The sequence below is a fragment of the Mustela lutreola genome, chromosome 7, assembly GCF_030435805.1.
Source record: "Mustela lutreola isolate mMusLut2 chromosome 7, mMusLut2.pri, whole genome shotgun sequence".
Lineage (NCBI taxonomy): Eukaryota > Metazoa > Chordata > Mammalia > Carnivora > Mustelidae > Mustela > Mustela lutreola.
This window is the reverse complement of record NC_081296.1, coordinates 60,002,788-60,016,471: the sequence shown is the minus strand read 5'-3', so window position 1 is coordinate 60,016,471 and position 13,684 is coordinate 60,002,788. Positions and strand designations below refer to the sequence as shown.

General features: G+C 33.8%; 1 protein-coding gene across 2 annotated transcripts in view; it reads right to left on the bottom strand.

Annotated features, from left to right (window-relative positions):
* Window positions 1-2,401: 2,401 nt before the first annotated feature.
* KATNBL1 (katanin regulatory subunit B1 like 1) overlaps window positions 2,402-13,684 on the bottom strand; it is a 37,138-nt gene continuing 25,855 nt past the window's right edge. For both annotated transcript variants that reach the window (XM_059181080.1, XM_059181079.1), the window contains 7 exons: window positions 12,907-13,186; window positions 8,281-8,399; window positions 7,317-7,367; window positions 7,144-7,233; window positions 6,741-6,830; window positions 5,829-5,922; window positions 2,402-4,115 (listed from right to left, as the gene is read on the bottom strand). In XM_059181080.1, coding sequence (XP_059037063.1) covers window positions 4,083-4,115; window positions 5,829-5,922; window positions 6,741-6,830; window positions 7,144-7,233; window positions 7,317-7,367; window positions 8,281-8,399; window positions 12,907-13,186 — 757 coding nt within the window. In that variant the 3' untranslated portion in view covers window positions 2,402-4,082. The remainder of the gene's footprint in view (window positions 4,116-5,828; window positions 5,923-6,740; window positions 6,831-7,143; window positions 7,234-7,316; window positions 7,368-8,280; window positions 8,400-12,906; window positions 13,187-13,684) is intronic.

Here is a 13,684-nt window from a genome sequence, read left to right as displayed (position 1 = left end):
AAAATATAATATTAATATAATATAATACAAAGCAAAACCCAGCAAATTACAGAAGAATGTGTAGTGGGACCCTATTTACATGAAAATTGTAGAACGCATAGGGGCATGACAAGGGATGTATTTAGAAGAGCAAGTCACCTTGCAGGAAGGAAATAATGGGACAGGGGAAGGTACACATGGGGTTTCAATTGTATCTGTGGTACTTTATTTAAGGTGGGTGATATTTGTTATATTATAAACAATACTTTAAAATTTTTGACCTATGTTACACTTGTTTTGAGGTATACCTTGTATAATAATGGGCGTATATGTGGAAAAAAATCAATACTAGTTCAAGTGTATTTGGGGGCTGATCCACAGAACATTACACTGACTACAATATTTTAAATGTTATTTTAAGTACAATACTGGAAAATATACTTGTTATACTAGGTATACAATATGTAGTATTCTTATTGTTATACTTGATGCTGTTACTGAATTAATCAAGCTATCTTACAAATTAGAAGCATATAGTGTTTAGGGATGAATATTTTATTCTATATTCTTGTTACAGAATAAAAAAGGAACAGGAATAGTGGGGAAAGTTTTATGACAATTTTCATAGTTAGAGTTAGAAATTAAGGGAGAATGAATAGGAGTGAATAAATACCTACCAACAATGTCCAGCAATATTATTTCCATTTGAAGTAAATCCAGAAAATAAAAGTTCATATTGAAAGATAAGTAGTGCTTCCAAATGGATCACTCCAGTTAAGTCAGTTGCTTGTGATTTTTTTTTTCCTTCTTTAAATCAACAAAGGTAACTGACATTACCATCTTGCTCTTAAGAAGAAAGATAACTGAGAATGATTGCTAAAATACTAACTTAATTTTTGCTTTTTCAAGTTCCTTGATTAATTTAAGTAACTATCTAAATGTTATTCCTATTATCAGCATTTAATAGCTAATAACCATTTCTCAAATCATCCATTAATATTAATTATATCCACAACTTGCCAAATACAGAAATGTTCTAAGTTGGCCTATTTCAAAGGCCACAAATGTAGCTCTGAATCTAAATGACCATTTTTAAGATTAGGACATAACATGTATCAAGAATGTTCAAGGTCATTAAGATTTAATTCCTCAATAGTCCTTAGAGTTTAGTCCTGATATTAATGATTCCCCAAAGTGGATACAGGATTTAGATCCAAATCCTCACATCTCAGGATTCAAGTAAATAATCTGTGTCAATTACTTTTGAAATTACTGCCAAAAGATTAGTTTTAAAAACCATCTGATAATGCTTGCTTCCTTTTAACCTTTATTCTGATCATGACCACTCATTACAAAATCCATTCACTTTATCTCTAGCAGCAGCAAATTACTTGATTACTTGATTATAACCCTCTATTACCTCAATAAACTTCTCATCCCTAGACCTGCAAAGTTAGCAAAGTCAAGTACAGAATACCTAAGATGGTAGAAGAGGTAAAAAGGCATAGAGATGTTGGGTAGTCCCTCAGTTCTGGATAATGCTTAGCAGCGCAATATCAAATGAGCAATGACAGACAGCAACTATCCTAATCTAGGTCAGTACAACAGCCAAAATACTTTGTAAACTCTCTTTGGTTCTTTCTGGAGATCAAATCAACACTGTTCTGATTAAACAGCATGCGAGGAGCTTAAGAGCAACTGAAGTGTTTAACAATATTTACTTATCTAACATCTTTTACCAAAAAATTGTACTAAAAATAATACTAAGCATAACTCATAACTGAGAAACTACTAACATGAACTGGTACTAACATAAACTGCAAAGGCCAAGAACAGAAATTAGGAGTTGTGTGATACTGAATAGTATATGTGAACTGAAGACTCTGCTGCCTTGTATAGCACCAAGTATACTTTCCTTTAATAAACCCAAACTTAGGCACAAGAACTCAGTGTTAACAGGATTTCACCTTTTCGTACTATGTTTTATTTGTATGTGTACCTAATTTTTACTGAAACTTAATTTATTGAAATTTAATTTTTAAAAGATACTATTTAGAAAATGGTCTTACCCAGAGAAAATTATAGTGACACATATTTTAGATATTACATTATTATGCTTAATTTAAGTATTAGATTAAAAGTCTATAGTATCACATATACCAATCATTTAAGCTGTCTTTCCATTTGAGATGAAAAGCTTATGCTAAGCTATACTCCTCACCTACCCTGTGACTAAGAGCTGAATTGCGAGATATATACCTACAAGAAGTGGCAATCTGTAGCTATGAAGAGTTCTGTGTAAGTGTGTAAAGTTAAGGGACCTATAAAAGGATTTAACTCCCATCCTTAGCCGCATTAGCACCATGCTCCAACTGAGTTAACTGGTTCAAAGTGTTAGATAAGACAGTGATAACTAAAGAAATAGGAACAAAGAAAGGTTCTATTTCATCATCTTAAGGTTTCACAGAGATGACGCAGGTTTACTATTCAAATTCCCACCTTCTGAAAAACAACTTCTTAAATAACTCTCAAATCACAGAAATGCAGTAATCTTAAATTATTCTAAAGACTTAAGAAAAGAACCAATGATTAAAATTGATGTTTGCTGTGAGGAATACATAGCTATATAAAATATAGCTACACAAAAAACAGAACTCAGTGAAAGATAACATTTTTAAAGCAAAAAAGTTGCTTGTGATTCACATCAGTAGTGGCTAACTGGATACATGCTAAAATAAAGATTTACATTCAAGTGCTTGTAAGATTTCTGGAAACAAATTCAATTACTAAAAATCTTTACTCAGATGCCTCTCAGAGTTATAAAGATGAGATGATGCACAAACCCTCAACAGTGGTATTTTGAATCTCTATCACTTTTAAGGTAAGATATGCAGCTGTTAAGACATTCCAGAAGTGGGTTCATTGACACTAAGAATGATATTAAAAAAAAAGACCTCAGACAGTCTGCTGGCATTTCATATCAACCATTGGAGGAGGTAGTAATGTAAAGTGTTGGAATTTAGAACACAAGGTCAGCACTAACTGTAAACAGTTCTAAAGCATTGTATGTAATTCTTTAAAACATAAGTAGTGAAAAAGAATTAGAACTGATACAAAAGCAGAATTTTAAAAAGCAAAAAATAGAAATATTTAGTGAATTTACTCAAATGAAGAAAGCTTAAATGATACAGAACTGAAAATATTAGGATTCCATATACAATAAAAAGTGAATATAAATTAGCCAACTCCATGGACATTTCTAGTTAAGCATTCATAGGAATACATATTCACCTTTTTCTTTTCTATAGTGATAACACATACATACATGACAGAATGATTCTGGCAAAAAGAAAAATCAGAGATACTAAAAATATTCTCAAGTTTTAAAAATGGTATGGAATAGTTTTAACAACAACATTTTACATGAGTGGAAACCCCTGATTTAATTCCATGATCTTATCATGCCAGAAGCATGGTTGGTTTTAATTTTTCTTAAACAGATATTGGTATCATATGCATTGGCTTATTAATAATTAAGGCATTTTGTATACACAGTATCTTAGTGTGGACAAATATTTAGTATTGATTATTTGCTATGACATTTTAAACTTGCAAAGTCTTTTCAAAATAAGAAAATAGCTGCACACATTTAAGTGTTTTCTTATAAAACACAATCTTCACAAAAGTCACGATGATTGGTTTTTGTGATTCCTAGTAATAAGTCCTGTCTTCTTTCTGACATAGTATAAATTATATTCTTATGCAGGACTGCATTAAGACCCAGTGGTTCTTAAACAATGTTACCAAATAACCATATAAATCCCAAATGCAGCAAAGACGAACAATCTTCATAGTGCATTTTCACCTCTTTGAAGTTGAAGCTGCTCCTTTTGGATATTTTTCCACTTCAATGTGAAGTAGATTGCTAGGGTTTCATTAGTGGTTTTGTATGTGGCTTTTTAAAAAAAACAAAAAACAAAAAACGTTTTGATCTCTTCCACAATTCACAGTTCTCAGGTGAGACTTTCTTTCTTTTTTTTTTTTTTTTTTGGAAATCTGGGGACGTTTTGAGTAATCAAATGCTCTTTAGTAGATGAAGTCTCTCAATGCAACTGTAATAAATAAGCATCTACATCCTTAGAAAACAAGACAAAAAACACTTCATTAGCTGGTACAGTAAATACATACATGCACACTCCATTTTCTTCTCCCTTTTTATCACTTAATTTGCTTTAGCTTCCTTATGATCTTCTGAGAGTAAAAAATGTGTCGTACTAAACTTTTTTTTTTTTTAAAGATTTTTTCTTTATTTATCTGACAGAGATCACAAGTAGGCAGAGAGGCAGGCAGAGAGAGAGGAGGAAGCAGGCTCCCTGCAGCGCAGAGAGCCCGATGTGGGGCTCGATCCCAGGACCCCGGGATCACGACCCGAGCTGAAGGCAGAGGCTTAACCCACTGAGCCACCCAGGTGCCCCTCGTACTAAACTTTTTTAGCTGCGTTTAGCACGGTGTCTAGCAGATGGCACATGCTCAATAAATGTTTGTTAGGTGCTGAGTGAATGTTCTGGTTCCTGTGATCAAACAACTCTGCTTTTATAGCTAAGAAAAATCATTAAATCATTCCCAGCAATTCCTTCAGTGCTATATACACTCTAGCCCAGCCTGAGGACAGCCTTTCTGATTTCTACCCTGGAAAAATTGCAATTGAGGGCTTAACACTGTAAAAGAGGTTTAATCATAATTTAAGAAACTTCACAGAACTTTTAAAATCACTCAATACCATCTTCAATAATAAATATGGCATCTAGAGTCATAATCAAAATAAAGTTTCTCTTTATAAAATATTATAATTGAAAGCAAATTTCTAAGGAGACAATGTATTTTCAATACTACTAACAAGAATGCATGGTACTTCCAGAACAAGGTGATATATAATACATACTCTATATTCATTTTCTATCAACTTTTACTTCATTTCCCCCTCATTATTGAAAGAACAACTAAAATGACAACAAAAAACTGGGAAATTGATATTTGTTTATAAGATTTTAATCATTAAGAATTCTACAGAGTAAAATTATATAAGTGGTCACATACTTGTTTGATACATCATTTTTGCTTCTTTTCTTGAAGGTATCCAAGGAGAATTTCACAACTAAGTCCACAATACAATACCTCTTACTTAGAATACTGTATATTTTAAACTAAAGAATGCTTGTGTATTTCTGATTAATGACCATTTATGATAGCAGTATGCCCAGTAAAAGGGTGTAAATATTTTTTAATAGTGATTTTTCCCCTCTGCAATTATATTTAAACTACCAATGTTTTCTGGAGTTTAAATATTAAAATCCAAACTAGCAATATATCTTTTCCTTGAAGAGCTAAGAAAATAAATAAAGAACAATGTCAAATTCATACTGTGATCTGAATATTTACTGTCCCAAAAGCATGACATTAGCAAAAGCCAAGTGAAAAATAATATCCTGAAAGCATTTGTTACATTCCTCACCCCTTGCTTTCTGAGTGTCACTCTTTTTGGATGCCTTCTTAACCTTATCTCTAATTGGAGCTAGTTCATTAAATTCCCTCTAGCACATCACTTCCACAGTTGCATCTGAAACACATTCAATGGCTAATTCCTGTGTTCCTTGCCAAAATCATATTCATATCCAGAGGACCTTAAACATTTGTAAATATGAAACTGATTTTAGGTTTTATTAGAATAGTACTGTATTGGACATTTGAAAGACTTCATGTATAAATGCATAATACTAATATATTATTTCTAATATTCAATTAAGCTTAAATAGATATTTTAAGCATTACTTTTTAAGTTAACTTTTTACCTTGGCTATATTACCAGTATATCCCGGAACCAAAGTAAGATGGTTTTCTTGTTCCCATAATCCACTTAATTGTTGTTTTAAAATCTGAATATTTCTATGAGAAAAGAAAAAAGAATGCAAATATAAGAACATGGACTTTGTAAATAGCACTTAATGAACACAGTTTTAAATTTTCAAGTATTTATCAGGAGAAATTGTATCATTTGAAATGAAGCAACTCTTTAAAATACTACTTGTCAATCACGGAAATTAAAGATTACATATTTGTAAAAGTAGGCAAGAAAACTAGGCATTTGGAGCAGCATTTGGACAACCTGGTCTTGGGTATGAAGTGGGAAATTTTTGAGAGCCTAGAGAGAAAATTTTTAAGACCCTGGGAGATATTTTTTTGAAGCTTCATGATAATCTGATTCATCTGGTAGAATACCCACATATTTTCACATCAAGGCAATATTCAAAGTATGATGATTATAGTATAATTTTTAGAATTATGATCATCCACATTGGATTCTCAGGTTAAGGTTTACGTAGTCAAAAGACCTATAGGATACAGGATGCTTCCATTCCTGTGCCTCAATACTTAACCCACCAAAAGCCATCTCTTTTTTTTTTTCCCTTACTCATTATAACAGGTACGAGGGTTAAACCACTGTTGTGCTTTTTCGTCCTAAAACGAAGTATAAGATTCTGCCAGAAAAAGAGATAGAGGGGGTTACTGGACTCTGAAATTAAAATTCCATATGTAATTTTCATATGTGAACACTATTTCAATTTAATATTTCTCTGAAAATGAAGAAAATAAATTTTTATTTAATGATGATCATGGAACAGAATTATAACCTAGCTTAATCAAACCACTTTCCTGAAAAAAATATTTTATTAGACTGAGTTTATTTTTAAAGATATACTCACCCATCATTTATAATTTCTGTTTTGGATGACAGTTCAGACCACCACCTTTTTATGACTGCTTGAAGCCAGTTTAAACCAACTATTATATATCTGAAATGACATTTTGTTATTCAAGTGTTTTTACCCAAAAGCCATTACAAAAAAGACACACTCTGCCCCCACCTCAAAAAGCACATATTCACACTGATTTTTCCCATTTTGGTACTTTAAAAAGCTGTAGTTTATTTAAGTTGTTTATAGATGCTTTTGTAATTACTCTTTAATCAGTTCATCTCCTTTTCTTAATTGGGCTATATGCTCCTAGGAAACAGAAACCATGCATGTCTCGTGACAGGCACTCACAAGCAACAAAATCAAGGACGTTGAAAGAGTAAAATGAATTGAGAGCCACATTAGCACTTACTCTTCAAACTTGCTTTTAAGTAGGGACTTTACTAGAGGCAACAAATCTACACAGCAGCCAAGTGAGATGTATTGTTTTTCTTCCTGTAAACTAAAATAAAAACTAAGTTGTAAAAATAAGAACAAGTCATTTGTCCTTCTTTAAACTTACTTTTTTTCTGAAAATATTTTTACCTATTGGTGAGCACAGGAAGGCAATCCACAACAACTCCAAGGTCTTCTATCCTGTGGGTACAAAACTGCTTAGAGTGCTGATTTCCTTATTTATAACCTTCACACTGCTTTTGAGAAATTTACTCATTCAGCAAATAATCTGAGTCTCTACGATGAGCCAGGTGCTGGGGATGCAGCAGTAAACAAAGAGACAGTACTTGTATTTCAGAGTATATGTGGGGATCTGGTGTGGAAGAAGGCAGAGACAGATAACAAGTAAAATATACAGAGCAAGTTGATGGTGAGTGGTATGGAAAAAAATAAAACAGGAGAGACAGGGAGTGAAGAAATAAGTATTTTTAAACAAGGTGGTCAGGGAAGGCCTCATTAAGGTAATATTAGAAAACTGGGATGCCTGGTTGGCTCAGGTTAAGCATCTGACTCTAGATTTTGGCTCAGATCATGATTTCAGGAACATGAGATCTAGCCGCGTGTGGGGCTCTGAGCAAAGAGCATGCTCAAAGACTCTTTCCCTGCCCCTCTGCCTGCTTGCCACCTCCACTCCCCATGCTCCCCACCTGCCCTCTCTCTCAAGGGGGAGAAAAAGAGATGATGTTTGAGAAGAGACCTGAATATACTGAGGAAAGCCATGCTTAAAATTTTGACTCAAAGGGGATTTTTAAAAGGTTATTTCTCCCAAACTGGTATCTCTTAGTTTTACTTATAAGGATCCTAGAGAAGGTAATAGCTTTGTTCAATATGATGAAAGAGATGGTTTTCTGAATTTTGGCTACTCATAGACTGGTGATAAATGTATTTTAAACTATATTGTTGCAAAACAAACAAACAAACAAACTATATTGTTGCTATTTAAGCTAAATGAAGGAAGTTTAGAATTTTAGCTGGTACACAAAAAAGAAGAGGCACTTCAACATAAAACATGGAAATTACTTAACTGAACAAAAGCATAAAAGGTCACACTTACCTCACCAAATAAGCTACAAGTTCACTTATACTTCTCTTTCTCCAGAATGTTAAAGCTACATTCAATCTCAAATTCCTGCTGAACAAAACCTGTGCCATTGTTTCATGGTCCTGAGAAACCTGAAAGGCAGTAATCTACTTTGTTAAAAAACACACTGAAACATGACATGAAACCATTTTTTTCCAATTAAATTATTGTTTTAAAATTATGCAGAGGTGACTCCTTTTACTGACCCCAAAAAAGGAATGTTGCAGCTGAACATAGTAAACAAATGATCTGAATAAATTTTAGGACATGTTTATTTATTTATTTTAAAAAATATTTTATTTATTTATTTGACGGAGAGAAATAGCAAGAGCAGGAACACAAACAGGGTAGTGGGAGAGGGAAAACAGGCTTCCCGATGGGCAGGGAGCCTCATGTAGGGTTCAGTCCCACAACCCTGGGATCATGACCTGAGCTGAAGGCAGACGTTTAAAGACTGAGCCACCCAGGCACCCAGGACTTGTTTACTTTGTTTGTTTGTTTAAAGATTATTTATTTATCTGACAGGGAGAGAGAGACAACAAGAGCAGGAACACAAGCAGGGGGAGTGGGAGAGGGAGAAGCAGGCTTCCCGCTGAGCAGAGAGCCCAATGTGGGACTCTATCCCAAGACCTCAGGATCATGACCTGCGCAGAAGGCAGATGCTTAACCAATGAGCCACCCAGGTCCTTGTTTATTTTTTTTATCAGTACTTTTTATTTGTTACCATTTTCTTTTAAAATCTCAATAATTTGTAAAATAAATTATTTGTAACTCACCTACAAACCTAGGATTTAATTTATTTTCTGGATTAAAGGCAAAGGTAAATATATACTGAATAACATGGGAAGGGAACCACAAAAATTCAGTTCTTTGACCAGTATTTAAATTCATTCAGTCATTTTTTAATATAATAAGGTAATATGTTCCTATTCTAAAAAGCTCAAATAGCACAGAACTGTATCAAAGAAAAAGTGAATAATCTCTATCTGCCCAGATAAAATCTAGTAATACTTCTCAGAAGTAATCAAAGTTAACAGACTGGTATGCATCCTTCCAAATTACTCCTAGACAGATAAATTATAGATACAAAATTAAAATATTATAATAGCTGTGTTTTTTAAAACCTTATTTTTCACTTATATATTATAAAGACTTTAATGTCAAAGCATAGATCAACCTCATAATTAAAAAAATAATTATATAGTCTCCAGTTGTTATATACTAAAATTTATTTATATTGTGTTTTTTCCCTATTAAAACTATGCATCAGTGAACATCATTATGTATGTAAATATGTACACTTATACATACATTTTGGTAAGATTAATTTTAGCACCAGAACAACTAGATCCATTTTTAAAAATAAGAGACTAAGGTATAATTCACATACCATAAAACTTAACCACTTAAAATGTATAATTTGGTAGTTTTTAGTGTATCTGTGGATTGTACAACCATCACCACAATCAATTTTAAAATCAACATTTTCATCACCCTTAAGAGAAACCCTGAACTCCATTCTCCCTTCTTTCTAGCCCCTGGCAACCATTAATCTACTTTTTGTCTCTATGAATTTACCTAGTCTGGACAGTTCATATAAACTGAATTATCCAACATGTGGCTTTTTTGATGTGGCTTCTTTCATACAGCATAATGTTTTCAAGGTTTATACATAGTGTAGCATATACTGGTATTGTACTCCTTTATAATGCCCAAATAATATTCCACTGTATGAATATATGACATTTTATTTATCCATATATCAGATGAAGGACATTTGGAATGTTTCCACTTTGGGCTATTATGAATGTTATGAACATCTGTTTATAAGTGTTTGTGTGGACATATGTTTTCACTTCTCTTGGGTATATATATACATAGGCATAGAACTGTTGGGTCAAAAGGTTATGAGTATTTGAATTTTGACAAGATAATGTTACCATTTTTAGATTTAGGTTTTTAGAGCAGAAACTAGTGAGTCAGTAAAAAAGGTATGAAATAACAAAAGATAAGGAGCTCCTGGGTGGCACAGTTGGTTAAGCAACCAACTCTTGGTTTTGGCTCAGGTTACGATATCGGGATTGTGAGATCAAGCCCTGTGTTGGGCTACACAGCACAGAGTCTGCTTAAGACTCTCTCTCCCTCTGTTCTTCCCACTGCACGCACATGAGCCCTCTCTCTCAAAATACACAAATCTTAAAAAAAAAAAAAATCAATAAACTTATTAATTGCCTTGTTAGGGAAGGTTTGTGCAAGTGCAAAGTAAAATGAGAGCAAGTAAAAGGGGGACCTTGAAAAAAATGACTCACCATGGCACTAATTCAAATGTACAGCTGAGGCTTTTTTTGTTTGTTTTAAAGGTATTTGCACTCAGAATGTTTATTCCCTCAATTCAACTGAAAAACCAACTTAGGTCCCAATCTAGGCCAGATTTCTGGGTTATATAATCGTATGTTCTTTTTCTTCGGGGTATGTAGTTTCTTTGATTATTTGATTAGTGTTGGGCCTTGTCACTTCTCTAACTACATTAAAGTAGGAGCACTGCCTGTTTTACATCTACCAATGTAATTCCTCAGAGCATGCAGAATGCATTACAGAGTTGGGAGCCCTCAAAATGTATTTGTGAATGAATAAGCATGACAGTGATTCTCTTTAACACTAAGTCTGGTTACCATCCTATTCTCTAGGGTCCATGTTAATTCACTATTAAATCAAATAGTCCCTGGTTCCTTTTTTTTTTTTTTTTAATTTTATTTATTTACTTTAGAGAGAGCAAGCATACACATACACAAAGGGAAGGGGGGAAGGGAAGAAGGGGGAAGGAGAGGAAACGGGAAGAGAATCCCAAGCGGATTCCACCCTGAGCCTGCAGCCCTACCCACGACTCAATCTTATGACCCTGAGATCGCGACCTGAGTGGAAACAAAAAGCCAGACACTTAAGTGACTGAGCCACCCAGTGCCCCCCTACTTCCCTTCTTCTCACAGATTCTATATGCATTTCCTTCACTTCACCTGGAATTATTTCCTATTACTCCAGGATATTATTTTTACAAGTAAGAACATATTCACTGGCAAATACAACTTTTTTTTTTGCATCATTTTATTATGGTTTTACTTAATAACATTTAAATTTCCATCTTTCTTTCATCTTACTCATAATCATTATCCTAAACGTGATGCTCACTTTCATTCACCTATGCACTATGAACATTTTAATTAAAACCAATTTGCAGTGGGGGGGGTGTGTGTGCCTGGGTGGCTCAGTTGTTAAGCATCTGCCTTCAGCTCAGGTCATGATCCCAGGGTCCTGAGATCAAGTGCCACAAGAGGCTCCCTGCTTGGCAGGAAGCCTGCTTCTCCTTCTCCCACTCCCCCTGCTTGAGTTCCCTCTTTCACTGTGTCTCTTTCTGGCAAATAAATAAATAAAATCTTTAAAAAAGTGTATTTTTTTCCCCTGGGGTGCCTGGGCGGCTCAAGTTGATTAAGCTTTAGACTCTTGTTTTCTGCTCAGGTCATGATCTCAGTTCATGACATGGAGCCCTGTGTGGGGCTCGGCACTCAGCCAGGAATCCACCTGAGATTCTCTCTCTTCCTCTCCCTTCGTCCCTCTCTCATTTGTACATGTGCACTCTCTTAATAAATAAATCTTAAAAAAAATATTTTTCTGCTTGTATGCCATAGAAAATGTTTTTCAAGCTGTCATGCCAGATAGAAACAATACTAGGTTCAGCAAATCATAGTAAAAGAAATTAACATTATGTATCCATCAAAAAATTGTAGAAGGATTATTTAATTACATGGAAAAAATCCAAATTTATTAAACATAAAAATCAAGTAATCAAGTAACATGTACAATATAAAGAGAAAAGATATGTCAAAGTTTTAATACTGTTATTTCCAAATGCTGAGATTATGAATAATTTTTTCCTTTGGGTTCATTTTCTACAACATATATAATAAATCTGTAATAATAATTATTATAAACTCATGTTTCTAAACTATTCCTTCAAATGATCATTTTTTAAAAAAATTTTGAGGTTTTATATCATAAAACTCTCCAACTGAAAGTATGTAATACGATTTCTAATAAATTTACAGAATTATACAACCATCATTACAATCCAGTTTTAGAGTATTTCTTTCAAACCTGCCCACCCCCCAAATTCCCTTGAGCCTGTTCGAACAACTAATTTCACCTGAGCTAGAAGAGCAGCAAACCTTAGCAGGTTTGCCTGAACAAAGTTTCCAATGGCAATTCCGAGAGCCAAGAAAATCGTTTGTTCCTGGATAACTGGCTTTGGTGGTCTACTTTTTAGTGCAGATTTCTTATTTTCCTTTCCTTTAAATTTCTACTGGCCAACTTGCCATTCTGAATATTTATAGCAGCTTGTCAACCATTTCATTCCATCTCAGATATCACTAACTCAGTGAAATGGAGTAACTACTGATTCAAATTTGGTTAATCTAGAAAACTATCTCAGGGAATTAGAATCACTTAGTCTGAATTCAACAGGAAATGAATGACTCTGCTAGCAGAATATGACAAAAAAGCGAGTAGTATAACAGGATTAAAATTAAGTTCATTTAAATTACTTACCTCAGAAAAAAACCCACTATATTTTGATGATGGGCTTTCTGTCTGTGAAGAACCAGAATCACTGGAGTTAATCAAATATGTTCGACTATCATGGCGTAATTTTTCAGGCAGGTGACCTGCACAAGCCAGTTCATTTTCTTTATTTGCCATGTCACAGCCCCCACTTCTAGGGGACTGTTTTTTTCTGTAACAAGGATTTGGAAAAGGATGATGCACTTTCTTTCTGCGATAGATCACCTTACGTAGTTTATCTGGGCTTTTCACAGCTTGTCCAACTGTTCTGTAAGAAGAATTGATTTGCTTAAATGAAAAAGAACTACATGAAAACCTTTACAACTTTTTAAGCAGAAAGATTTAATAGGCCACATTTTGTGATCACAATCCATTAAAATTAGAAGTAAATTAAATTTTAAAAATGTTAACTCTTAGATCATAGAGGAAAATAAAAAGGAAAAAATTACAAATCATCTGGATACTTTGTACTAAACTAAACCAAGAAGCATAATAACCAGGTTTTTTAAAAAATGAAATATATTTGAATTGTGCAAATATGAGTATACATATATGTTTTAGAGATTTTTTTGTTTTTTCATTTGAAAGAGAAAAAGAGAGGGAGCAAGAGCATGAGTAGAGGGAAGGCTTGAGGGAGAGGAAGAAGCAGATTCACCACTAAGCAGGATGCCTGCTGCAGGCTTGATCCCAGGACCCCAGGATCATGCCTGAGCCCAAGGCAAATGCTTGACTGAGCCACCCAGGTGTCCCAAGAATACTTATTTTG